Raw genomic sequence first — 26,516 nt, forward strand, 5'->3', positions numbered from 1 at the left:
CATACAGCTGCAAACCGGTAAAAAAAATTGCTTCCAGCTTATTGAGACTGAAATGGCCTGTTGGACTTGAAACTGAAATATCATTCTGGAGATAACCAACCGATCGTGACACAAAGTACTGTATTTACAACTCAAAAATATAACTGTTATAGACTTTAATTTATAGCAAATTTAATACATTAGTGTTTACAAAATAAATTCTGGACTCAACTGAAACAGCGTGCTGCTTAGCAAGTTCTTTTTCCTTCCTCTCACTTCAACTGAAGAGACCAGCAAGCTTAAGAGCTTCTTCTGTGACCCACACACAACTTTTGATGGTGTCAGATGTTGGATAAAACCAAATGTTTCCTGCATCTCTAAAGGTTTGCTGCTTGGTACCTTGTATTGCTCAAGCTGTACAGTTCAAACCTTAAGCTGTCCTTTAACAAGTTCCATACACATCTCATGAAAGCTACTCAGCTACTAACCAGGGCACTGGTTAATGTTACAAACTGAAGAAACATCCGTGCTACTACATCCGTGCTACTAACTCACACAACAGGAAAGAGGAAATATAACTACACATTCAATCTCTTATGCCTAAACAGCAAAGCTGCGAACTCCATTGCTTAAAGTAAGATACTTCAGTAAGTGAAACAGTACCATACAGTTCAAGAAACATTTTTTTTAAAAAAAACAAACATTTTAATAGTATAAAAAGTTGTTTTACTGGTGTTTCTACTATAAAGCTTTGTTCCACAAATCAAGTGATAAAATAATTAGATATGTTTACAGTGATAAGAGACTGCAGTGTAGACATTTCAGCTCACATTTTGCTGAGTGTTTCAGTACAACAGAGACTGACTGATTCATTAATACACACCTAGGACACAGAGCAAACTGCAGACATGAAGTGCACACCTGAATAAGGAAGTTTACCCTCTGACATGGTAACTCACTTTCTTCAGCTCTCCCTTGCCTCTCCAGAACACGTTGTAAGTAAAAACTGTATTCGGAAATGGAGGCATATAACTGTCCTGACTGCAGAGCAGCACAGAGGAAAGATGGATGCACACAAACACACCATGGTAAATTCCAAAGTTATATGCCAACGACTCCTCCTTAGATAAAATGACATCTTCAAAAGTGAACATGTACAAAAAATAAAAACTGTCAAATAAATAAAGAATACAGATGTTAATCACATACATAAAGAAACATATTGGCATACTGTATGCAGTATACAGTATATTCATAGAATCATGTGGGCTGGACAGCACTTACTAAGGAGTTATGTGCTGAAGAGAACTTCTTGTCTCTCTCCTCCAAAAAATCTTATGGTTTCTGGATATCAAGTGCAACCTTTTACACCGATGCATAAATCCTGCACCATATCTCATCTTCTCATCTCTGCCACACTTGGGATGCCTTTTTTTTTTTTTTTAAGATCCACAGAGAAGTCCAAGAAGTTATAACTGTCTGAATGACAACTTTTGCAGCCCTGTCCATACTACTTGGTCTCTTGAGTTTCCTACCACATGAAATTTAGTAATTGTATGGTACATCAATCCCCAGTTTTTCCCGAGGAAATGGGAGCCAACCCTATGGACTCTTCCATCCTCCAACTGGCATTTCCCACACTCCTGACCTGTATGTAGGTATTATGCTGTGTGTTACACAAAGGCTGCTGAAACCATTGGAAGTGATGTAGCAATAGTTAAGTGTCAAGTACATCTGCTATAATACAGAATCAGGGTCTAGGTCTATCAAATGCTATATCCACATAACATTTTAAACCATGAAAATATTGTATGCATTTTCCTTTTTCTACAAATATTGTTGCAAACTTGCTGTTAATTGTGTCACGAGGTTTGCATTCCTAATTCTCCAATGATTTTTAATTCAAATGTTTAACAACAATATCTACGCTAGGTACACTGAAAGAAGACATTGAAATTTCAAGTAAAATGAACTGTAGCCACATCTACTGGACTCAATACACGTCCCGACATCTAGATTTACTTTGATAAGTTATACAAATACATAATACATTCTTAAATAATGAAGACCCACAATATTAATTTGTGAATCTTCCCACTTTATAAAACCACTTTTACAGGAATGTTTATCCACCTGTATTACTGTTTTAGTTGCAGTGTCTCTTGCTTTCCTGTTTCCAAGGATTACTGTACCAGTTCTTAGGCTTTGGCTATTGAAATCTCTTATTTGAATGAGGCAACACTGGTTATTAAGGCTGTTTTTTTTTTCTCTTGTGAAGTTTCATTCTTTACTATGACACTGTTTTCCAGAGCAGAATGACTATCTTGTGTCTTCAGGTTCTGTTTTTATGACCTTCCTTTCAATGTTGTTAAAAGCGGAATGAGGAAAATCCTTTAAAATACCAAGGCCTTCTGCATTGAGAAAAGAAAGAAAGAAAGAAAGAAAGATGTTAAAATACTGCTTGGAAACAAATATATTTTGTTCTTAAATCAAAAAAATGTCCAAGAACCATACGAATACCAACAGTTGAAGAAATAAATTCTGCCTCCCTCTTCTGGGCTTTAACCCAGCTAGGTTAGAACCACCTCAGTTACACTGCATGATAACAGAGGAAGCATCACAGATACATTTCAAACCCCTCTGGCAGCAGGGGCTAATGGAGATGCACTCTGCACTTGCATTTTGAGAGGGAATGGGTAAAAATCCCTTACTAGAGATTTCACTAAGTGAATTAGCACTGGGATTTTGGGACAATCTGCAAAAGAGATGAGCCAAGATTGCAGTACCCCAAAGTGAAAAAGACAAGATTCTGCCTGGTCTTCAATACAACTACTTTTGTACCTTGTCTTTTTGTATCTCTCTCACTGCATCTTTCAAACTCAGGTGGGATTTTATTCTTACTCCTAAAGTTGCAAGAGTCTCAAGAGCTCCTGGCTTTATCTCAGTGCACTGAGTATTAAACTGAAACCACCCACAGAGATTTCACAAAGGTTTCTTGCTCTCTTTTATTGAACTTAGAGTGGGCTTCTCCCAATGCCAGAGGTACATGACAAGACTGGCAGTGAGCAGAGGTCAGTGAATGAGAAACCCAGGTAGGATAAACTTACTGCATGACATGCAGTTCACAGCAGAGAAACAGTGCTAGGTCCTTATAAATCAGAATAAAGACATCTTTTTTACTAAAAAGCCTGATTTTATTATACAGAATGAAGCCATGTCATAATCATGTTGCTGTCACTGTGATGCAGTTTAAGTATTTAACAGCAGTAATTTGGGTCAATACCAAGTAAAGAGACATGCCAGAACTTGGTTATCTGATTCCAGTTACTGCATCCCCTAAACTTTTCCCAAATAATATTCAATCTGACTCTAGATTAGCAAGTAACACTCGTTTTGGGGTTTTCTCCAAAACTTCTAAGGCATGGTTACATGCAATGCATGCCAGCCTGCCTTCCTGGCTGCTTCACTCAGAGACATGACAGAAAATAAGAAATGGTGGGTGATTTCTCAGGGGCAGCACTAACCCGAGGACTGAGACTTTGCCTCACCACTGGGGTAAAGCCGGATCAAATCACTGCACAGAGATTTCCCAACGTGCTGCTCTCCATCAAGTGAAATGTGCTGCATCTGTCTGCTTGGCAGGTTGGACATTCGGAGGTTCAGTGGTCTTTCACCTGCAAGTTGTTCACAGCAAAACATCCATGCATTAGAAGAAAAGCAGTATTAAAAAGCAGGTAGAGAGTTAAACACATATTAATTCTATCAGCAAAAGTACATTCTAGATTCCATTCCAGCTGCTCAGTGATGTTTTCCAGTAAAACAAGGCTTATGTAAATATACTGCTTTGCAGATTATTCCACCGGCACAGTTAGAAAGGGACACTCAGCCAGACAAAACAAAATTAATTATTTTTTAGAGACCCACTTTATTCTGCTCAAAAATCCTCTTGAGATACAAAAATTTTCCTCTCCCACTGCACAATCCCTTTGAGATCCTGAAATTTTCAGTTCCCCTGCACAATGGCTAAATGGTGTAAAGCAGCTTGCTGGGCCAAGGAAAGCTGGATCCACACACCTATTCTTCATTATTCCTTTTGTATCTCATTGCTTGACCAATACACACAAGTGAAAATCTGGATTTTAATGCTTACTTGTATTGATTTCCTTAGCAGTCCCTCTACTGCTTCTTTTCAACCCCCTTAAAAAAAAACCCCTAGCACTTAAAAAACAGACACAAGAACTTCTGGTTGTATTTCTTTTGTTTGTAACATTTTGTCTCATTTCAAAACAGTAAAAAAAGTGACCCAAACAGAAATGCTCAAGCAAAACAAAGACTCCAAAAATTAATTCAAGACAAGGAATAGCCAGTTGGTAAATCAAAGAGAACCACAGAACTGTAAGCTTTTTGAAGAATAACAGAGTACTAAGAACATCATTAGAATCTGCTTAGCGCTAAGTAATTTACATAGCCAGCTCCTCAGGTTTTGTTCCTAGACTGCAAAAACAGGTAAACAAAAAGGGGTACCAACCATATTGCTTGCTTTATTTTCAACTTCCACAAAACAAGAAAACAAATGAAATGCAACACTCTCATATATTTTCAAAACTGAAGATAAAGCTAGAGCAAAGTCCTGCTCTCAATAACAGCAGCTGTGCCCAGCCTCCTTCCCTCCCCAGTTACTGGTGGGGAAATCGGTTTGCCCAGATGCACAGGAGCAAGAGAACAGAACCTGAGTGTACATCTGATTGCATTATTTACACCATAAGCACTTCAGGGCAGAGAGAGATCTTGTCTTGTCCGTTCAGTGCTCAGGGTTCTGTATGAGATAAACACCGCCACCGACAGAGGTTGCATAACATCAAATGTCTTTGCTGGCAGCAATGCCGTGCCTGGGAGCTACCATACCTTGTCCATCAGCATTATCTAATGACATGCCATTGGGGCTGTGCTCTTCTGAGTTCTGCCTGTAACACCCTGTGGAAAGACGTCTCTCTAACGCTGCCTGGTTGCAAAGAAACTCCATCTGTTTTGCCATCACCTTTTCCGACTGCAATTAAAACAAAAAAAGATTTCTCTCTATATACATACATAGAGCAAGTCAAAACACAGGGGGAAGAACAGTATCAGATGAAAAGACTAACAGCCTAGAAAGTGGCTTTTGTTGACTCATATGTACAGATGTGTGCTTTACGGTTTCTTCAAAACTATGAAGCAAACAAAATATTTTTGCATCCATACAGCTTTTCATAATGTACATCTGAGTCACTCACGAATACTTAAAATTCAAGCTGTTGTAGTTCATCTACACAGAAATGCAACATTAAATTCTGTTCTTCAAAAACACACAAAAATCACTTCCTGCACTTTATGACTGCAGGTTACGTGAAGAGAATCTCAAGAAAAGCAAAAAAGAATGTCTTAATTATCCAGTTAGCTCTGTTCAAATATATACCTTCACAAAGTATTTCAAAAAGTATTCCAAGAGCAATGGCAACATCTGCTAAAAACTTATGCCAAGATTTCACCAGACATCTTGGAACCTTTATTTTAGGAAACAGCGCTACACAAGCTTAAAAATCTGCCATTCTGAAAGTGTAGGATGACAGTATGTTTGTGGGGGATAAAGGTGTGAAATGTCTGTCTAGAAGAAGAACAGGACCTATACACCTCTAGAGAGTGGAGCTAAACAATCCAGTGCAACGTGGGAGGAAATGGCGTCTGAATGTTTGTCATTGACTTGAATGCCAAGAGAATTCTAACTTTCACTATAATCTTGTTCTTGAGAGAATGTAAATAAGCATCTTGCAAAAATAAGAAGAAAATCACAAGTCAAGAAAGTTGATTTAGAAGAGCCACAATGAACGTAAGAACAGAAAGTGTACAAACTTAACACGTACAATTGATAGGAAAAATTTATTTCTCTTTCAGGTAATGCCATAATTGTTTCAACTGCTACAGAGGTCTATTCATTGCAGAGCATTTCACTTTTCATGGGAGATGCTGAAAGCCCTGATTTCCCACAAAAGGCTGCTTGCTCAGCATAGTTCAACAATTGACACTACAATGAAAGCCTAACAGACCAGCACAACCTGGGTTTCTCCAGCACAGTGGTGACCCTGACAACAGGGTAATGGCATGGCAAGTATTTACATACTCTGGCTCAGAGCTCATCAGGATCTGCAGAAGAGCACTGATAGCTACAGCTTAGACTTGGGAGGAAGGTAAAAAGAGAAACTATTTTCAGTTTACTTTCAGGCGTGCTTTAACTTCGCTATTCTGCCAATCCCATTACCAACTTCTGAACTATACAGTAATTTTTAAAAAGAATAAAAATATTTCTCATTCATGATATCTTTTTCTTGTTTACTTGGGACAAAACTAGAATTTTAACAACGCTTCTGATCACCACAGCAAAACCTGTAGAGTTGTATATCTGTTTAAGCCTGAATTAAATCTGTAGTCTGTTGTTACGTGGCAGTGACCAACAAAAACTTTAAACTTTAAAGCATATACAAAATTAGCCCATGTAATTATTCTGTGACATCAGAACATGTGGCATAATTGCATTTGATGCATCACACATTTGTACAACCAAGCACTACTTTGCAATAGAAGAAAGTAAATTATAGTGTAACACATCCATTCTCAGAAAACAGGAAGGTAACTCCTAAACATCATCTTACGTGCAAATTTGGTGATTACATTTGCCCAAATCAGCTATACAAAACAAATTTGTTGCAACTTAGCATGAAATCCCTCCTTGGCAAGAACTGTCAGTAGGAGATGGGTATTTTGCCTCGAGGCGGGGATACACTACAGGAAAGACAAAGAAAGAATTGGCAACCTGTCTTCATTTATACAAAGCTTTCTGTCTGCTCAAGAACACTGTGCTTCCACCAAGCTAGGTGTTGTTTAGGAAGCCAATTTATCCTCTCAGATCCAGAGGTTCACTTTTTTCCTAAACATATTGGCCTTTCTTCTTGTAAGACATGTCAGAAGTGAGGACTCCAAGATCGCCTACTCTATTCCTCTCGACTCAGTAACTTGAGCTTTCCATTTATAGCAGATAACGCAAGTAACACAGCACAGACTGTACCAATACTACCCTACTTGCTCCCAACAGGCAACCACAGATTTTCAAGCCTACTATGCTGCATCTTATCTCCTTGGAACTAACAAGGGCAAAGCTGTAGTACTGTGACAGAACAGATTCGGGAGGTAAACCCGAATTAAGAGTGATGCAATCACAGCTAAGCTAGGTAACCTTTTAAAATTGATGGGAATTAATTTAATCATCATAACAACAACATATCAAAACCAATGTACAAAGACACAGCCTGTATTATTCACAATGCAGTGTAGTTGGTTTACCTGGGAATTAAGAGCTGTTGGATCTTCACTCTTTCCTTTAGCCAAAGCAAGTGGCATTTTGTCCTGTTGATAGAGTGTCTGGACTGTGTCCTGGAAGTCAGGATAACCATCCTATTGGGCATAAAAAGAAACCAAACCAAGAGGGACATATTACTATTTTTTCTTCCCCTTCTCTGTACACACAGAAGGAAAAAAAAAAAGCTAAAAATCATACTCCTGAACTTCTGTGAAAATTCTGGACTGCAAATGTTTGTGTTATCCACTTTATTTAAGTTTGTGCATAAAACACACACAGCCTCTCCACAGCAATTGCTATATACCTAAAATGGCACAGAAAATCTCATCTCCCTGTTTCAGGTGAATCCAAATTACCCTTGTTAGTGCCATTAAACTAGTTTATATTCAGCCTTGATGGGCAGATTTAGGCCTATGGTTTCTGACATTTTTCAGAAATCAAGTTTATATGTAGTTAAGGATATATACTAACCTTGTGAAACTGAAAAAAGCCTCCTGAAATTCAACATATTTCACACAGAACCTACACTAGTATCACAAAATGAAATATCACCATTTTAGAAGAACAGTGGAAAATTTATAGACTATGGGAAAGCATGATTCCATAACTCTTCCAGTCTGAAGTTCTTATGACATGCAAATCTCTTCTGCAGCTGGCATATGTATCAGTAAAGCAAATAAAGTTCCTGTGAAAGCCTGCCAGACTCCATTAAAATAATCACTGAAGCAAAGGTTCAAGATGAGGGGTTTATCCAGCTTGGTATTATAAAAGGAAAGCTCATGTGCACTAGAGGAACATCCAGAAATGTTTACAAAAGCACAGTATAGGTAACTGTCAAAATGTGAGAGGAAGCCAGAGATCTTAAGACAGACCCAAATCTGAGAACAATGACATCTGTCACTGAGGTTCTGCAGACCTCGGTCTCAAAAATACACCGAATTAGGTATACTTGCCTTGTAGATTCCAAAGACACATACAGATCAATAATTACATTTTTGACAATAGATGGACAAAAGGGCTACAGCCCAAGAAAAACAGAAGTGATCTTCCAGAAAAAACACAGGAGAAGGACTACAAGGTTCCCTCCACTGGCAGGCTGCCCACTGACCTGCAGAGCAGTGATCTGACCCAAGGCTGATGGCCAGGACCTCAGTGCAATGCAATGCCATTAAAACTGTTCTTTACACTCAGGAAAAAACCTTAAAATCTGTCAGAACGCTGCATATTGCTTTTAAACACCCAACATACTCCCTCACGGAACAAATAAACACAATAGCTATGCAAAAACCTCATAGCCAGGTTAACTGCTACAAAGCCTCTGGCCTAAGCTAGAAACAAAGGCTTTGCAGCACATTTCCATGAGTACTGACCACTTCCATAGTTAAGACCCGAATTTGTTTGGGAGCGGAGAATGATTATGCGTAGGAAGATGAGAAGCTGAACACACAAAACCCTATCGCTCAGCATCCCATTTTTGCAACAAAACAGGTAACACAGTCCTTCACAACACATTTGTGATCACCTGCCTATACAAAACTGAAGGCTGTTTCCCACAGGTGGGTCTGGCTGCCTGCTGCTGAGTCAGTCTCCCCTCAGTCAGGCAGATAGCTCCCGCAGGATGACGTGTTCTGGATCACCTTCCTGGAGCCCCTTCCCACTGCTGGCTGTCCCCAGTGCCCCGTGGGATGAGAACCACGCTGCACCAAGCACCAACCTGCTCTGCCCCATGGTTGCCCACAGGTCCTGCTGCATGCACTGCAGCATTTTTGTTTTGCCATGCTGCTGCTCAGTTGTTTTCCAAGCAGTTTCGTGCAGCAGATGTTCCCAGTCCCACATGTGCTTTTTCGCTCCCTCTAATGACATTTTTCCTATGAAAACAGTAGCTTCTACTGCTTTTGCTGTTTTTGTGAAAAAAACAAATCCCACACTTTGGTTTTCTTTACAGACTTCTCAGAAATAGTGGAGGTGGGGCTTTTCTCTCCTCGTCCTCCACCCATACTGGCAGCAAGGGAAGACGCTTCCTTAGAGCCTCTACTCAGGGTCTCCCTGCCTGTGCCCCCTGACTCCCACTGAGCTGTGGGAAATGAATTTTTGAAAGCTCTTCCCACCCCACTTGTTCAGATGAATGAAGACACAGACACACAAAATAACTTCTTTAGACCACAGACAGCAAGAACATTTTTAAAAACTCTCCTTTTTTCCTCTCTTGGCTGTTCATGCAGACTCTGAAGGGGAACTTTGTCAGCCCCAATAGTGATGAGAGCAGCCTCTTCCTTCACTTCTGCCTGATGTACCTGTGACTTGTTTTGCTTACCAAGCTGGGACAACAGCTCGCTGCTTTGAGTGGTGCTGGCACTGAGTCACAGAAGATGACAAAATAAGGAGTGCCCTTACCACACGACACCTGAACAGGAGAGATCCTTGCTCTGCAGGAGGATGTGCAATTTCCATCCCTATTCACCTGTCCCGCTCTTTGTCCAGAGCAGATTTAGAGCTACAACTCCTTTTTTATAATCTGCTCCCAAATACCAGTTCACTCCACCCCTTTTTTCACTCCCTCCACACCTTTAGTCTGTCATTTGCCTGGATTTTTTTTCCCCTTCTCCTCTTTACACTTCACTCCCACAGCTCACCCACCCACCGGAGGAATAAGAGGGGGAGAGCTCACAGGGGAAGAGAAAGGCTTTTACAGGTAATTTGATGTAATTCATGGCACATTGTTTCTTTGTAATGCTTGTGTAAGTTTCATGTTCATGAAAAGGATAAATTTACAATGTGGCTGCAGATTGACAATGCTGCAGCTTGCACACAGCTCTGCTGGCTCTTCTCAAGGATGACCTTCAGAGCCTCTCTGGAGGCTTTTTTAAGTGTTATTATATTTCAGGAAATTAACTCATCTTTTTTTTAAGTAATCTTTTACACTATGCAAACAGGCTGTGAAGTCTTTCCAATCTGAAGCCCTAGTAATTCTAGGCCATGCTTCACAGAGACATTAATGACTAATAGTTAAAGGAATGGTGAATCAAAATACAGAGTTCAGCCTTAAAACAGAAAGGCAAAATGACTCTTCTCACAAAAAAAAAAGGGAAAAAGAAAAACATGAAAGAGCTAGTTATAACAACAAAAAATAGGCCTCATGTTCAAGTCCTTTCTGTATTTTCATGATAGTGTGCGAACAGACCCACAAAGAAGCATTACAACTTCAAAAACAGTGTAACGAATTCTTACCCAGAACAGAAGGAAAAATCTGCATTTGCTACCATTTTCCTTTTTACTTTCACCTTTCCATAAAAAACCAAAACAAAACCAAAAAAATCCCTGAGCATATTACTAAAAAGGGGACTTTTTACATTTTTTTTAAATGCAAGCACCGGAGACCCAAAACAGCAGTGATCTACTATGTCATACTGCATCTTTTTTACATTTCATTGAAGTAAAGCCCAAAAATCTACAGTGTATGTCAAATTGAAAATGCACTGAAGTAATGCTTTACTGCTCCTGAGAAGACTCCCAAAGTTTGGGGGGAAAAAAGACATTTCTACTGATAACATTATGGGTAACTTGAAATTAATAATGCTATGCTATCAGACTAAAGATTTAATTCAATTAAATTTTCAATTTCTTGTTTTGGAAAAATGACCTATTCCTGAAATGGTCATTTGCACAAGAATTGTCATTAGGACAATAAGTTTTCACAAGCGTTTTAAAATATAACTGGTAATTTTAGATAAAACAAGAACCAAGTGAATATCCTTTCTCAGAATTATTGAGCTATAAAAGGGTATGAAAGAAGCAGGCCTTCCAGACTCTTTAAAATTTCACCATGCAGAAAATAGGAGAATACACATCCCCTAAAGGCTGTCCAGATTTCCTACTCTCCAGAAAGCCTTGAATTTCAGCTTGTATTTTTCAGGGTTTTAATTTTACACTTTCTTTCAATGAAGATCCTGTAAAAAACAGCACCTCCCTTGCAGTGTGTATTTTAGACACTTGCTTATCATCACTTATTACTAAATGAAGGAAAAACTTCCTAATGCTGAAATCTAAGTCACTGAAATACTGTTTCAAGCAGAGAAGTGGCAGCTCCCCACCAGCTCTTACAAATTAGGGCTGGACTGAACAAGAGAGAGGAGATTCAAACAAGCATCCTGCAACATGTTGGTCAAGGCTGATAATGGTGAAGCTGGATAAAATCATTTAATGCAGTTTTTCCCTGCTCTTTTTTGCGGATCAAAGAACAAGCATAGGTCAAAAGCAAATCCTGACACACATAAATGACATTAAATGACATTACTGACTTATCAAAGCTACCAGTGAATCCTCATTGCACTACATAAACTCAAAACTACAATTGTATATGGACTGATGGAACTTAATAAGTAAAATGAACTCTTCTATACCTATGCAAGACTGCCTTTTCAAAACTAACTGCTCTTACCAGGGTTTGCCTCACAGGAAAAGCCTCTGTACAGGTGAAAGCATTGCAGTACCAAAAAAAATTTAAAGCCTTACTTAATATAGTGCATCATTTATGACAGAATGTACTGCATATGAGAAACACATTTCAGAATGTGCTGCAATTTTCCTCTACAGTTAGAGAATACATCACCTATCTGTGTCACATACAAATCTAGTTCAGGTTTAGCTCATATTCTAAAACAAATTTAACCTTTTTGAGTAGACAGTATCATAAAAACCACCCACAATGCTAAAGATAAATTAGATATCCACGTAACATTGAAACAATAATTTGTTTAAAATACATATTAAAAAGAAAGATCTGCTGTCCTTATGAGGTACATAGGTGTATATATATGCACATTTTACTTCCTTTCTTTTTTTTGGTTAAAAGGAACTTTAAAAAGGCCTCAAATTTACCTTCCAGAAGTGGTAACTGAAGAAAAAGGTAAACTACATACATGCTGCTCCTGTACTCTTAACAAGCAATTCCCAGCATCTCCCTAAGCAACATCTTGTGCAAGTGTGTACATTTGCCATGTATACATGCATTTGACACAAAACTCAGTACAGAAACCTGTAAATTAATATCTCCAAGCACAACCTTTTATCTTGAGACATATAGCTTTTAGTTTGTTTTTGACTTTTCAATATGATCGGTGTCAATTTATGGCACAGTCAGAGATGGTTAATATTCTGCCATCAATCCTTATCCAGAACTCTGTATTTTAGACATGATCAACAGCTGACTCCAGTGAATTAGGCAAACCCCACCTCATGCTGACTGAAAAGCAGCAGGCCTTATGGGAAGACATTTCCTACAGTGCTCGAGCTTATTCCACCACAGGAAGTCAGTCAGTCCCATTCCTCCCCTCCCACTCACTCTGAGTGCAAAACACTGAGAGTAGCTTTACCATTAAACAAATCCTACTCTTTACCCCTGCTCCTACAGGTTTCTCCATCAAGCACTTAAATCTACAAAGACAGTGGTGATGTTCTCCCACCCTCTCTCGCTCTCATACCCATCAACTGTCTATCAAATATTTTTCTGACAAATTTCCTTAAGACAGATCCCTTCAAAACAAAACTGAATTTTAGCACGCACAGGTCAAAATACAGGAGTAGCATTACTGTACCTCTATCTTGATTCTCTTTGGTGACAGCTCATCCCTTTCTCCACATTTAGATCTACAAGAGAAGACACATTTATGATCAGTAAACAGCATATTAACCCCAACTATCAATAATAATGAAAAGGAGTTGAGGAAAAAAAAAAAACAGACCAGGGAGGAACAAGTGAGATGCACAAAAAAAGCCTCCAGTTCACTTTGACATGGCAGTGAAATTCATTCAAGTACAGAGGAACACAAGCATTTTGTGTTGTTTTCAGAATTATGAATAGATTCTTCCTTCCAAAGAGGAAGAAAAGCACAGAGAATTACAGAAATGCCCTTGGCTTATCCAGCATAGATGTATATTTATATGAATCTCTATGGAAGAAAGGGGAGCAAAGGAAAACTTTCTAGAAGGGTGGCAAAATGTATTTTTAAAGGACAGGCAAGGTAATCAACATTTAAAAATCTAAGGTAAGTATCAAGACAATCACACTTACTAATGCTAAGGTTTTAATTGCATTTAAAAGCTGTTAAGCCTTTGTCACCATTTCATAACAGCACTTCATTTGACAGAACAGTAAAAACTGAAATTAGGACTCAGCTTCAGTTCCTTTAAAGCAAGCATGTAAGCCACTCCCTGTGACCTTATCTTTTTGGCAAACAAGCCAAATCTGTATATGGAAAAAAAGGAAATTGATGCATTGAGCATCTCTGACTACTCTGCCAATTTACATTAACCTCAAAACACACTAAAGCTTTAAATACCAGCCTCTCAAATGCCTCTTAATATGCACTATACTCAAAATACTTGGAAAACTAAAGAGCAAGTAAAAAGGTAATTCAAGACAGCTGAATTTATCAGTTTAAAAGCTTCAGGACTCAAACAGCATTTCCCTCCTTTCCTCAGAAGAGCACTTTGCTAACTGAAGAGCAAGCAGAAAGTGTCTCTAGTGCTTCAGAAGAAATGCTATCAGCCTGCTTAGCTCCCCGAAAGTTCCCTCTGAGCTAATGAAAGCCTTACTTGGTGGTCCTGTAGGTGTACTTATAGGTGACCTCCCGAGAGATTTGCCGGGCCAGCGCGAAGAGCTCGTCCCTCCTGGTCAACAAGGCGTTATCTTTCACACACAGCTGGGCAGCTGCTTCGTTAACTGTTAGCTGCAAATCAAACAAACAGGCACTCAGGATTTTGCATACTTTCACCTGCTGTACTTGTAAAAGTACCTCTTCTGAAATAACAAAGAATTTTGATGGCAAGTAAAATTACCTATAATCATACACTAAACCCTGGAGGGTTTCTTCAGTTTATTTATATCCTTTACTAAACCAGGTAAGCCTTTGGGAAGAGGAAAGATATGAATGTAGTTGGTGCATTAAGTAAAACACAATTGTAAGACTGTATCAATGTGCACTGCTTTTGCTTCATCCCAGCATTAATTAAATCTCTGTATAAAACAGTAGCTCTGAACGTTCACAGTGTTTGGCTCCCAAAGCCTGGCTTACAGGGAATACTATTTTTATAAATGCAATATGCCCAGGACTTGGGGGAAAAAAAAAACAACCACCCTGACAGTGTGGGTACAGATGGCTTTCCCTGGTGAATACAGAATAAATTCTGTAGAAGGTGATGGTTTAAGAAACGATTATAAACTTTTTTTAGCTATGTTTCTCACCCTCGTGTTTGTGAAGACTATCTTCAGACATGAATCAAATGTAACTTGTTTCAAGGATGTTTTCCTGAGCCTGCCAGGACACATTTCTAGTGCCTCTGCTGCTGGCAAAAGATTCATAAAGAAGTGAGGGGGGAAAAAAGCCTGAAATTTAGGCTCAAAATGGTTCTGCAATGCTCTTCAGAAGCCTATAGGAAGTGATGATATTGTCATGAATTGTATCAGCTTAAAAACACTGCTGTCTAAGAAGCCTATGGGCAGCAGTATGGACACAACATTATTAATGCCATCAGAGACACAAATCAAGATGCTGGACAGGCTTTTCCAAGCTCCTTCCACAGGAAGCAGGGCTTGAAGAGGCTTTCTCACTTTTTCCTCAGCTGAAGAACAGCCAGAACGTGTAATGAGGCATAACAGCAAGAGGCCAACAGAATACTCCAGGTGTTTTGACCAAGTGCTCACAACTCTTTCTACTCTTTTACTTTTAGAAATTAAGCTGCTTTGAACAGGCTTGGCTTCTGGCAAAGGAGCACAGCTGCTTTGGAGCTACTGTCAACAGTATGTTCTGTATCTGTCCCAGGCTAGTGAATACTGCAGAGCAGCTCCCACAGCACAGTCAGCAGATCCATGAAGAAGGGAGATGTGCCATCCCTGACCCTCCATCTGGCAGCCCCGGGAGCAGCTGAGCACAGCACATGCGCGACCTCAGACACCAAACCCGCTGCTCCCGCAGACCAGAAGCTCTGCAGTTACAGGGTGTCTCTTGGGAGGAGGCCAAGAACTCACCCCTTTGCCCTGCTGTCTGCCTCACGGCAGGGTTACCTGTGAATTAAACCACACAGGCAGGCCAGCAGCTCATCCCAATGGCTGCACGCTCCGTCCCTGCAGGATGGAAGCTGTCACAAGACATGAACAATACACAACCACGCTGTCCTTCGCCATGGGGCTTGGTGGCATCCAAACTGTCAAAAATTCATTTTGCCCAATGTGACACCTGTTCTCCAGGAAGGTTGAAAAAACAAAAAAACCATGTATCAAGAAAAGCTGAGATTCTTTTGCCTAAAAGCCTCTGATCTCAGTTGGGCACTTCCTACTGTATTTAAATGTTAATCAGAGTACATAACTTGTCTTTAACAGGCAACTAGATATGCTGCCCAATCCTTTAGTCGCTGTACGGACAAAATCCCCAAATCTCACCAAAATCAGATGTACAAGGGCACTAACAGGTGACTATGCTCCTACACTACAAGATGTTAAAAAACTGAACTATTACCCCTTAGACAGGAACAGTTGCTCCACAACATCTGTCTTTTCAGAAAAAATCACAGAGGGGAAAAGGACACAATAAAAGATTAATACAACACCAATTGAAAGAATTACCATCCAAAGCAGGCATTAATTTCTGTAACACTGATAGCTATTACTTTGCCAAGGATTAATAATATGGCTTCCAAAATAATTTGAGATATTTTTTATCTCTCCAAGTGCTGAAAGGTTGCAAAGAGCTGAAATGACTGAAAATGCTTTTGGTAGTTGTAGGCAAATGCTGTTTATCCTAATATGTGAGAAAAGCCAAATGTTTATTTGCTTGTTTTTCCTGGTTTCTCTTTCAGGTCACATTCAAACTTACTGAATTGAAGTGCATCATGGCTTCCTGCCTTTTCAGAAGGCATAATACTGCAGATACAAAGCGCTGCTTGCCTAAAAATAAAGAATCTGTTTGCTGGAAGCATGAAGGATATGGAGCAGCACAGAACATACAGGAGAAGTATGGGTGTATTTCCATCTGATGGGGTTCACAGACTCCCCACTAGAAACCACCTAATTAAATACCAAGCCCTACTGTTTTGGTGAGTCAGCAAAAGAAAAGGAAGAGACCAAGCTAGACAAAATTCATTACTTGTTTTTCTAATTCTACTGAACTGGATTTTTTTTTTTCTGTTCTGTAGGTACTGAGACAAGCACTGAAATATTAAAATGCAAATTAGAAATCTGACTCAAACTTGCAGGGGTCACCGAGTTCAAGGGAATGCCTTGTACTCATCCCTCCTCCAGTCCAACTTTAAACAGTAAGTGCTCTCTGTGTTTGAAAAGCTGTGTAATACTGAAAAAATGGGATGGATTAAGGACGGCATGTTATTAGTTTTGAAGGTTTTGAAAGATTTTATGTCAGAATTATGCTTTGTGCAAATACTCCTATCAGGAGCACACACTTTCAAACCAGCCCAGTGTCTGCAGCTCTCACAGCCCTCTAATGGCTGCTCCAGCCCTCTGAGACACTTCAGTGCTCATACTGAAACAAAATAGTCTCACTAATTCACCACTAATAATTCCACCAGGTTTGATTTTAATTTGCATGCAACTTCTCTGTGCTTGAGGAGCCAGAGATACCCCAATAGTTACATTAAAAGGCTAACCACTACTTAAGCTTTTTTAATTCACAGTGAAGTTTATTCAGCTGTTCCTTTCCAGCTGCAAGGAGAGACCTTGAACTGTGAGGCAGAATGACAGCTCTGGAACGTATTAACACGTGCAGAAAAAGAGTCTCTGGAGCTGCAGAAACTTACCTCCCTGGTTGTTTAAGGTCCTTCCTTCTGAGTAGCCAATTGCCTAAGCTATCAGAACCAAAAACACACTGAGGCTGAGTTTACGAAAGGCAAACTCTGGTTTAGCAGATTTTGAACAAAAGAAAATGGTCTCATTGCTGCTATTTATTTTCTGCCTTACACAGAAAATGAAGACAAAACTGTTCAAGACAAAACTTTGTGAAATCCAGCCTCTTTAAGCCAACAGTAAACTAATTACGAGCAAATTCTTCTTGCTTGCATGTGTGCAGCTCCCATCAAGCTCAGCAAGGCCCCACATGCGTAAGTGAGGCATAAGTCAACCATAGACTCCTTTGATCTTGTGCCCTTAATCACAATAGCGATAGAAATATTTCCTAACACCAAACCATGCTCTCATTCCATTTTTAAACGTGGTTTTACAGTGATGTAGTAAAGATCTGTAGTGCAATACTGAAAAAATGAACAAGGCAGAGCAGTTGTCCTTTCTTCTAGTTCATTGCTATCCCGCTCCTTCAATTACTACCCCAGAGTTCATTCCCCTAGTTTTGCAGAGCCACTCCTGAGCCTACACAAAAGGTGCCCCTGGAGCACACCTTCCAGTGCACTGCTGGATTCCAAAAAATTATCCTACAAGTAGTCTGCCCAGATTTCAGAGCATTTTCTGCAGTCACTACACTAGAGAGAGGCTGTGAAAGCACAGAGCCGCACAGTGTTGTACACCTTGACTGCCTCCATCCTCAGTTGGGGAGAACCCCCTTACTCTGAATCTTGAATCTGCAGCCATGTACACAGGCCATCTACACAATTAATCCCTTCAAATCTTGCCTCCATCTCATACACAACTTGTTCTGTTACGAGGGAGACTTCCACAAAGTCAGGGGACTAAGATGAGATCTTGTCTTGTACAGTGGATGAATTCATAGATTGTACGTGTTTGACATAAAGCCTCAGAGCATGTAAGTGCAAGCTGCACAACTAGAACTGTGTGGTAGGAATGTGGCTGACTACTGTGGAAGTGTCTCCCCAGTCTGCAGTAAAAGCCCTTGTCAAGTCACTGCCGGTGATGTGCAGTTGCCTTATAAATGTAAATAAGTAAACAAAAATGTAAAGAAATACGCCTTGTTTCCTTCTGCCCTTCTACTCAGAAGCATAAAGAGAACTCAGTCTCATGCTATGGATCACACACCTACAAAACTTCTCCTTGAAGCGAAAAAAGGCTAAAGCCAGTACAGTTTTTTTGGCACTCCTGTAACATAAACACTGCCTTTCCTTTTGGGAACTAAGCCTTACATGCCAAATTTTAAATCCAACTGAAATTTTGCAATCACTGTTAACTGTGAAAATGCTGATGCAGCATTCACATCAACAGTGTTTTGGCACTGCTTTGAATTAATGTTTGTTCTCCTCTCATACAGTACTTTGGCACTAGGAAACTACTCCCCACACAAACACACCTATTTCGTTACAACACATGCAGCATGAGCCTCAGGAATGCCACAAGAGCAGCAAGGGAGGCCCACAGGCACTTTCAAAGACAAGAGGGAAGAGAAGCTACTCAGGGATTAAAAGACAAACATTCAGATTACAACCACCCATCAATACTGGAGACAGTCCTTTCCCTTCCTCCTCACACAGTCTGCATGTCACTTGACAGGCTTGAGACCACTAAGCCCAAAAATTATCACAGGTTGTATAATTGAGCTTCATTCCAATTCAAACAATAACAACAAAAAAAATCCATGCCACTGCGTTTAGGGACCTCGTTGACAGAACCCTTTTTATCTCAAGTGCACAAGCTACAGAGCAGAGTCCTGAGGTGAAGGAAGACAGCAGAGGGTAGTAACCACATCAGACCAATTTTAGTTACTGATCTTCCAAACAAGTCTACTCTAAAAGATGCAAGGAAATACCCCAACAGGACATCTTTAAGAATGTACCAAATCCTTAGAATCCCCAAGGCCATACTCAGTACAATACTGGTTGCTGCTTTGGTGCCAAACTTTCTAAACCTTCTGTCTGAAAGGCCACACCAGCGACCGAGCAGTCTGATGACACCAAGTCGAAATCACCACGCGCACACATCCACGCCCACTCACAAAAGGAGACTCTCTGCACCTGAGATTTCCATGTCAGGCCAGGACTGCCTTCAGCACTCAACACACAATCTTCAGACACACAACTCTCATCACTCAGCAAGAACTGCCCATACAAGAAGTGTACCCTGTAAACACATCTTGTCAAAGGTGTAGGAATAGGGGAGGAAGCCCAGTTCCACTCAAGCTGTTTTACCTCATGGAGGGTGAGATGCTTGCCATCCTTTCTTTTCGAGTCAAATCTGCCATATATTGCACTGTACTTCCTGATCTCCTCCTCTTTGTGAGGGTCATCGTCACTCATCTCAAAGATGTGACCAATCATCTTTGCCAGTTTCTTATTTGTTTTCAGTAACTCCTTGACTTCATTGGAGTCACTTTTGGGCAGGGAGGGAACCATACGTTCTACACACTCAGCGACTGACAGAGCAGCAGCAGCATCCAGGGTCTCGCTGTTTTCCTTTGGTGAGGCTGGAGAGCCAAGGTCAGCCGGGGAAAGGCTGTGCTCACTCTCTGTGGTGTGGTGTCCTTGCCAGAGTCTGGGCTCGCTGCTGCTCTGCAGTGATAAGTTCCCCACATCAGATTTGCTCGTGCCCACGCTCTGCACGCACGTCGTGGCAGCGCATTTCGGAATCTTCAGGTGAGGCTCTCTGGTGCTGCTGTTCCTTTCGTAACTGCTGCAGGATATCCCCAGCCACGCAGGAGACCCTTCTGGCAGCTTATATATAGGGATGCTGCTGACTGGTAAGGAGGTGAGAGGCTGGTTAAAAAGGCCAGGGTTTGTGACCCAGTCCCTCAAAGCCTTCTGCAGCCGTCGGACGTGAAGTGGCTTGCTAGCCATGCCTACGAGAGCCATTATCTCCAAAAACTCCTCTTCACCTGCTTCACAGAGCTGCTGGACATCATCACCACCCTGCTGAATGAAGGCATCGAAGTAGAATAAGAGATTTGCTTTTTGTAGTATTCGATACAGCTGCAATTCTCCAAGGGTTCTGGGTAGAGCTGACGCCATCACGGATGACAGAACCTGCGAACAGCAAAATCAGAGAGAAGATGAGCACCAAAGCCCCAACACCCAGCACTGTCCCACCACCCATCTTTCCACAAGGCTGTCAACTCAGTGAATAGCATCTCTTACTCTCATTACAAGAACACAGAGACATGAATAAGGGGCAAAAGATGTTTTTTGACTTGTTAATGTAAATATTTTTGAAAAAAAAACGAATCAGCAGATAGTTGTGATGCACCTAAAAAAAAGATTATTCAAAAAGCCAGCTTGTTTTCAACATTCCTACTTCATGTTTGTTCCCAAGAATGTCAGTCAATATCGCTCACAGCTTCTACTTAATTCTCTTTTATACCTTAAGATCAAAACGATCACAAAACACATTTTGAAGAATTACGGAATATTCAATTCCCTGAAGAAAAAATCTCATCAGTTTCAATTCTTCTTAATTGCCGCATCATTTTTCCCCCATAGAAAGTGTGGAGGACTGTAAAAGGAAAGCAAAGAAGGAAAGTGCTTCACAGAACCCCAGAGGACTAATGAAGCTGGGTGAGTGAAAGTGTTTAAGAACTAAATATTTCTAGAGTTTTACCTGTTTCACATGAAAAGGATCTAATGCCTCTGCTGATCCTAATTATGGCAGCAACAGCTGCAGACAAAGCAAAAATACTAATGGATTCCAACACAGATAGCTAAAAATCTTAGTTTGAATTCACCTGCCCGTTTCATTTGCTAACAAGGCTGCCTGTCATTGACACCTGAGACATGAAATACCACTCAGTAATACAACAATTGTGCTTAAAGGCTCCCAACAGACAGATCGCTGCGGTGCTCAGCCCTTATGGAGGCAGGAAAAAACATCTGCACAAGTTTCAACTTCATAAACTCCTTATCCAGTTATACCACAACTAATAAACTCCTCAGAGAATTCCAAGATCTCACACACACACTTCCTCACTCTGTGGTGGCTTTCACAGCCATGAGCAGATAATTTCCAGTATTAGTGTATTACACTAAACCACCAATCGATAAAGTCTAAAGCATGTAATTTATAGCTGGTTGAGAAAGTGACAGAACTAAAACATTGAGTAGGTCTGCTAACATTGCTCTGGCTCTACTATCACAATGGACTTGAGAAAACACACAGTACTAACCTAAAATACAGAAAGATTTGCACACACTGGGGAAAAAACATTTTAATACTGTGCAACTCCCCTTCCTCCAAAACTGCAATGCAAGCAAATATGTTTGCTATGGGGCATTGGGAGATTGGTTATAAGCAGTAAAACTCAGAGAGAAATTATTTTTGTGGTATGTCCTTTTGCACATTGTAAAACACAAAAAATATTGTAAAAAAATGGTTTGGGTATTTTGGTGGTTTCTTCTCAATATGAGCCTTTTCTTCAAGTAGTCGAACATACAGATAAAACAAGCAGAGCGCAACTTCTATTCAGGAGGCATCTGGAAGACCAGGCTTTTGCTGTGAAATTCTGATTTAACTCTACTACAGAAAAATAAAATCAGGAAGCCAGCAGAAACTTTCCAGAAATGTATGTGGCAGCAACAGGATACCTACAGTCAACTTCTTCAGGAAGAGAGATGGAGCCCAGGAAAAAAAAAAAATAACCCAAAACATACAAAACCCCCAAACACCAGCTGAACATATCATTCCCAGTATGCGTGCTAGCATGTGTAAAGCAAAAGGGGCAGTAATTGCAGTTTAGATTCGAGCAGCTACCTCAAGGAGCTGCTGGTGAGCTTAAGAGCTAATAAACTACACACTTTGGAACACAGGGTGAAACTGAAAACATTTAAGAGCTACATATTTTAGAAGCACAGTTTGCCTTTCAGAAAGAATAGTTAACTGCAGAAAAATCAATCAAATACTGTCTACACTCAAAGATATAAGAAGGAACATGGAAAATGACAATAATCACTTAAAGGTAACCCTTTACAGGACACAGAACTCACTGTTTTAAAAAGTGGCATTATTTCACTGAATTTCTTAGAAAAATCCTCCCATTCTTGACAAACTTTGTCAAGACAAACAAAATTAACAGCTTAGTGGCATTTCAGTAAACTGTTCCTTCCCTCCCATTTTGAATGATGCTTTTCATCATCAGTGCCACAAATTAACTTATATAACTTTTTTAAAAAGGCCCATTTCCTCTGAAAGTTATTCATCTTAGCACAAAATCTACATAAATGGACTTTGTGCAGAGAGCTAAATTGAATCTTGGGAGGATGGTGGCAGTGAAATTACACACAGCCCAAGAGCTCCAGGCAAGCCATGGAACTGAACTCATTTTTCCAGCCCACAGGCTGGAAGAGCAGCACTAGTCCATGAGCAGCCTTTACCTAGAGGCTTCTAATCAACAAATCTCCTCATGACAGATAAAACTGGATTAATATGTACTATGGAGGCGTCAGCAGCGAGTCCACAGTTCAGACTGCGTTGAGATTTACATTTAAAGCAAGGCTGAAATCCCTTTGTTTTGTACTTTAAAGACCCGTTCTGTTTTTCAAATTCAGTACAGTAACTCCTGAGAGGGCCGAGCAATTTTTCCATGTACGACTGCTACCGATTTCTGCAGAGAAGGCATTTTCAAACACTCCTCCTTTTAACCTCTTTTCTCCTTGCATTAAACAGAGTTCCTCCAGCACTCACCTCAACGCCATCCCAAGTTATTTCTAAACTTTAACAAGGGGAAGGCCCCCTCCCCTTTCCGAGACGGCCTCTCCCGCCACCAGCTACGCTGCTTCTCCAGACACGATCGGTGTGGTCCCTGGTTCGGCCCCGCTCACAGCCTACAAAGCCCGGGAAGCAGCTATGCTAGTCCACCTGCAGGAGTAAGATGAGGCTTAGGAAGAGGACAAGCAACAAGCAAGGACTGCTGAGAAAGCAGCACAGCACTGTCTGAACCCGAAAAGACTGTTAACCCAAAAGACACCTGGTGCTGCCGCTGGCTCTGCTCACCCGGCCGGCACACAAAGCCTTAGCACACCCACTCAAGTCTCAGCACCCCACATCTTTCAGGTGACCTTTAAGCTGTATCTAGAAGACCAGAAATACTGCTTTCCACCACTTTTCTCATTTTTTAGTGCATTAAGGACTATGCTTTTGGGGTAAAGGGTGAGCACGAGAAGAGGTTACACAATGAGAAGACACAGGGAGGGCTCAGAGCCAGGACACTTGTGTCTGCTCCTCACCAGGAAGAGCATCTTGGATAAGACCCTGGGGCACCATGTGTGATCCCCCTCTTCTGCAGCCTGCTCGATTAGTCTTAGGTTGTCTAATCTGTGATCCCAAGCCAACCTGGCTCAGGAGTAACAGCCTGGTCATGTCCTCTGGCAAATCCTAAGAAGCCAGCCAGAATGATCTGCTGCCTCAGAAGTGAGCAGGTCCATCTAACACAATTGTAAACCCTTTTTCCAGCAAGAGGCAGGAATGCAAAGCTGGCACAGGGAGGTCTACAGGGGTAAATGAACACAGCCACGGCACTTGAGCTGCTACTTCTCCCCCTTCTTTGCTTGCTGCCCATACCAGTGAGAAGTGTCAGAACACACAGGGAAGAGCAGCCGTCTCTTACATTTTTTCACATACAGAACAAACAAAGAAGCCAGAAAACTCCCCACAGCACACAAAGCTGTTGAAAATACACGCAAGGCTGCATACAGTTATAGCCACGGGAGAACTAGGAAATCACAAGTTAGATTTTCACTCAGCCTTTGCAACCCACAACCATGCATTCTGATTTTCCACATTACCTCATTCACATCCACAGCCCATCACCCCACATGCCATGCCCTCCTCTCCAAACGCTGGCTGTCACCTTAACTCTGACCACAAGCATAACTCCTGGGAAAAAGGAAAACAAAAACCACAGAGACACCACAGAGCGCTCTTAAATATTTGTAAACAGCTAGCGTAGGAAACACAACCTAACTCCCTCTATCAAGACAGCGGGCAGCGGCAGCACCGCTCAGCATCTTTAACCACGGGAAAACACCGGTCCCTTCCCCGTTGTGCCCGCTCCGAGCTCGGAGCCGCACACTTCCCGGAGGTGGCAGGAGGATGCTCGGCTGAAGCAGGCAGGTGGTGGATGTGGGTGAAGCACCGGGAGAAGGAAAACTCGGGAGCTGTGGGGTGTACGCATGGGACAAGGGTTTCCTAAGCAGTTTTCCTGCTTTTTAAGGCTGCACTGGAAGTAAAAGCAACCGAGCAACTCTAACCGATTGTAGAGATTTTATTTCAGGTGAATTCTAATTGAGCTGTCACCAATTAAATTAGGAATACAAGGAGAAAGCGTGAAACATCACATCCCTGTATTTTAGGCAAAAGTGATTATTTCATAATGTATCTTGATCACTTTGGGCGTTTTGAAAAGTCTCTGAAGACAAACTGGGTTTGGGTTTGAGAGCTGGCTGCTTTGCATATTCATTACATTTCTGCAGCGTTTCCAAAGGACTTTTAGCAGGAGGAGAAAATTACATGTAGCTGCAGAAAAGAGACTTCGCAAATTAAATAGTCTTGTCTAGCTCTGAGATGTGCCAAAATACAGCCGATGAGTGAGCTCCGCGTTTCCGTACAAACCCGTACCTCGCCGCAACTAATGGGAAACTTGAAACGCGCAAAAAGCACCCTCGCGTAAGGACGAGGCGAGCGCACAAATACCTGCAGAGCAGGGTCCCGCACCGCGGGACGGAGCCCACGGGAAGGAAACCCACACGGCGGGCACGGACGCGGGCTGCGGTCCGCACACAAAGTTCGCGGCCACCGAGCCCGGTGACAGGAACGTCCCCGGAGCGCCTTCGCCGTCGGGGCTACCCCGCCGGGCGCCGGCGGCCGGACAATCCCTCGCTTCCGCGCCGGGGAGGAGCACGGCCCCGCAGAGCTCGGGGGAGGCCGGGGCCCCACCGCCCCTGCCCGGGACCCCGCCGGAGCGGCCGCCGCCGGGCGTCGCCTCCGCCCGGCCCGGCCCGGCCGCGCCGTCCCGCCCGCCGCCCCCGCCGCGCGGCCCCCCCGCCCCGCGGCGCACACGGCGGGGACGCTTCTGCACTTTCCTCCCACTCCCCCGTCCCCCCCGCGTCGGATTTCTCCGGGAATCACCCACGCACGACCCGCCCGCTCCTTCCGGCCGTGCCCCGCGGCGCCGGGGCCGCGCCGCCCGCGCCCCCCGGCCGCCCCGCACGTACTCTGCAGCTGGCCGCCGCCGCCGGCTGCCCGGGGCTCCCCTCGGTGCCGTCCCGGGGCCGCAGACTCAGCCCCGCCGAAGTTCCTGCCCGCGCCCCCCCCGCCCAGGCTCCTCCTTTCCCATCGACGGGGCGGGTGGGCGAGCCTGTCCCCGCCACCGCCTCGCTGCCGCCGCCGCCGCCGCCGGGGGGGGCGCGCGGCCGCCCCGCCGCACCTCGCCTCGTCGCGGCCGCGCCTTCGCCGTGCGCGGGGGCCGAGCGGGCGGCAGGGAGGGAAGGAAGGAGGGAGGGAGGGAGGAAAGGAGGGGAGGGGAGAGGAGAGGAGGGGAGGGGAGGGAGGGAGCGGCCCCCGCCCCCCCGCACGCCGCCCCCTCCCGCGCGGTCACATGGGGAGAGCCCGCGCGCGCTCCGCCGCCCGCCCACGCGCGGCCGCCGCGTGACGCAGCGCCCGGCGGGGGCGGCACCGGCAGCGGCAGCGCCCCCCCGCGGCCGGAGCGCGCCGGGGCCGCGACACCCCCCCCGCGCCGCCCCCGCGGGAAGAACGCGGCTCCCGAGCCCCCGGCTGGGAATAAACGGGCCGGGAAACACGGAGGGACCCTGCCCGGCCGGGAACACCGCCCCGGGGCGGCGGAGCGCGCAGGAAGGGCCGGCGTGGGGGGCGACACGCAGCTGTGCAGAAACCGGTGCGAAAGTACCGAGTATCAATTCAGGCGAGGAGAAATGAGAGCGTGTAATTGTTTTACTGATGGAGAATTGGTTAAACGACGAGTTTTGAAGTAAGTCATGTCTCGGTGATAAATTAAGTAATAAGTAATAAATTAAGTAACTCATATTTAGTGCAGATAACAATAGGAAAAAAGCATTACATGTGTGGAAAAAATTAGCGAGTGAGGGAAAAAAGTCTCAATAAAGTACGCTTGTCTTGTAGGCAACGTCCATCTCTGCCTAGAGCTGGGAATACCTTTCACACAGCGTTCCCTTTTTCCTTGCCTTCTGATCCGTACCTTGCACCTCATGGCTGTTGGAGCAGGGTCCGGCCAGGCAGGAAGCA

The 26,516-nt window shown here is 42.8% G+C and overlaps 1 protein-coding gene across 5 annotated transcripts; it reads right to left on the minus strand.

Moving 5' to 3' along the window:
• Positions 1 to 140: 140 nt before the first annotated feature.
• Positions 141 to 25,740, minus strand: NAB1 (NGFI-A binding protein 1). Of its 5 annotated transcripts, none has more exons than XM_058839959.1 (10): positions 25,469 to 25,740; positions 24,041 to 24,131; positions 22,941 to 23,114; positions 19,463 to 20,293; positions 13,961 to 14,094; positions 12,961 to 13,012; positions 7,351 to 7,461; positions 4,885 to 5,026; positions 3,528 to 3,653; positions 141 to 2,390 (listed from the first exon to the last, which is right to left on the minus strand). In XM_058839959.1, exons 4-10 carry the CDS (start codon positions 20,276 to 20,278, stop codon positions 2,299 to 2,301), a joined length of 1,473 nt encoding a protein of 490 aa, XP_058695942.1. In that variant the 5' UTR covers positions 20,279 to 20,293; positions 22,941 to 23,114; positions 24,041 to 24,131; positions 25,469 to 25,740; the 3' UTR covers positions 141 to 2,298. The 5 variants fall into 5 exon arrangements, with proteins under 5 accessions (XP_058695942.1, XP_058695938.1, XP_058695940.1 ...); XM_058839955.1 differs by having other exon boundaries at positions 3,504 to 3,653; positions 25,469 to 25,739; XM_058839957.1 differs by lacking the exon at positions 25,469 to 25,740 and adding an exon at positions 24,948 to 25,174 and having other exon boundaries at positions 3,504 to 3,653.
• Positions 25,741 to 26,516: the final 776 nt, after the last annotated feature.

This window comes from Poecile atricapillus, chromosome 5 (assembly GCF_030490865.1).
Source record: "Poecile atricapillus isolate bPoeAtr1 chromosome 5, bPoeAtr1.hap1, whole genome shotgun sequence".
NCBI classification, from domain to species: domain Eukaryota; kingdom Metazoa; phylum Chordata; class Aves; order Passeriformes; family Paridae; genus Poecile; species Poecile atricapillus.

What these genes read in the sequence shown, in the direction of transcription:
- NAB1 (XM_058839956.1), bottom strand. Translation starts at nt 20,278, where the DNA reads ATGGCGTCAGCTCTACCCAGAACCCTTGGAGAATTGCAGCTGTATCGA. An exon ending in AGCATCTCACCCTCCATGAG is followed by an intron (nt 14,095 to 19,462) that starts GTAAAACAGCTT and finishes TTTGATTTGCAG; the next exon opens with CTAACAGTTAACGAAGCAGC. An exon ending in GGCAAAGTCTCAGTCCTCGG is followed by an intron (nt 2,391 to 3,503) that starts GTTAGTGCTGCC and finishes TTCTCAATGCAG; the next exon opens with AAGGCCTTGGTATTTTAAAG.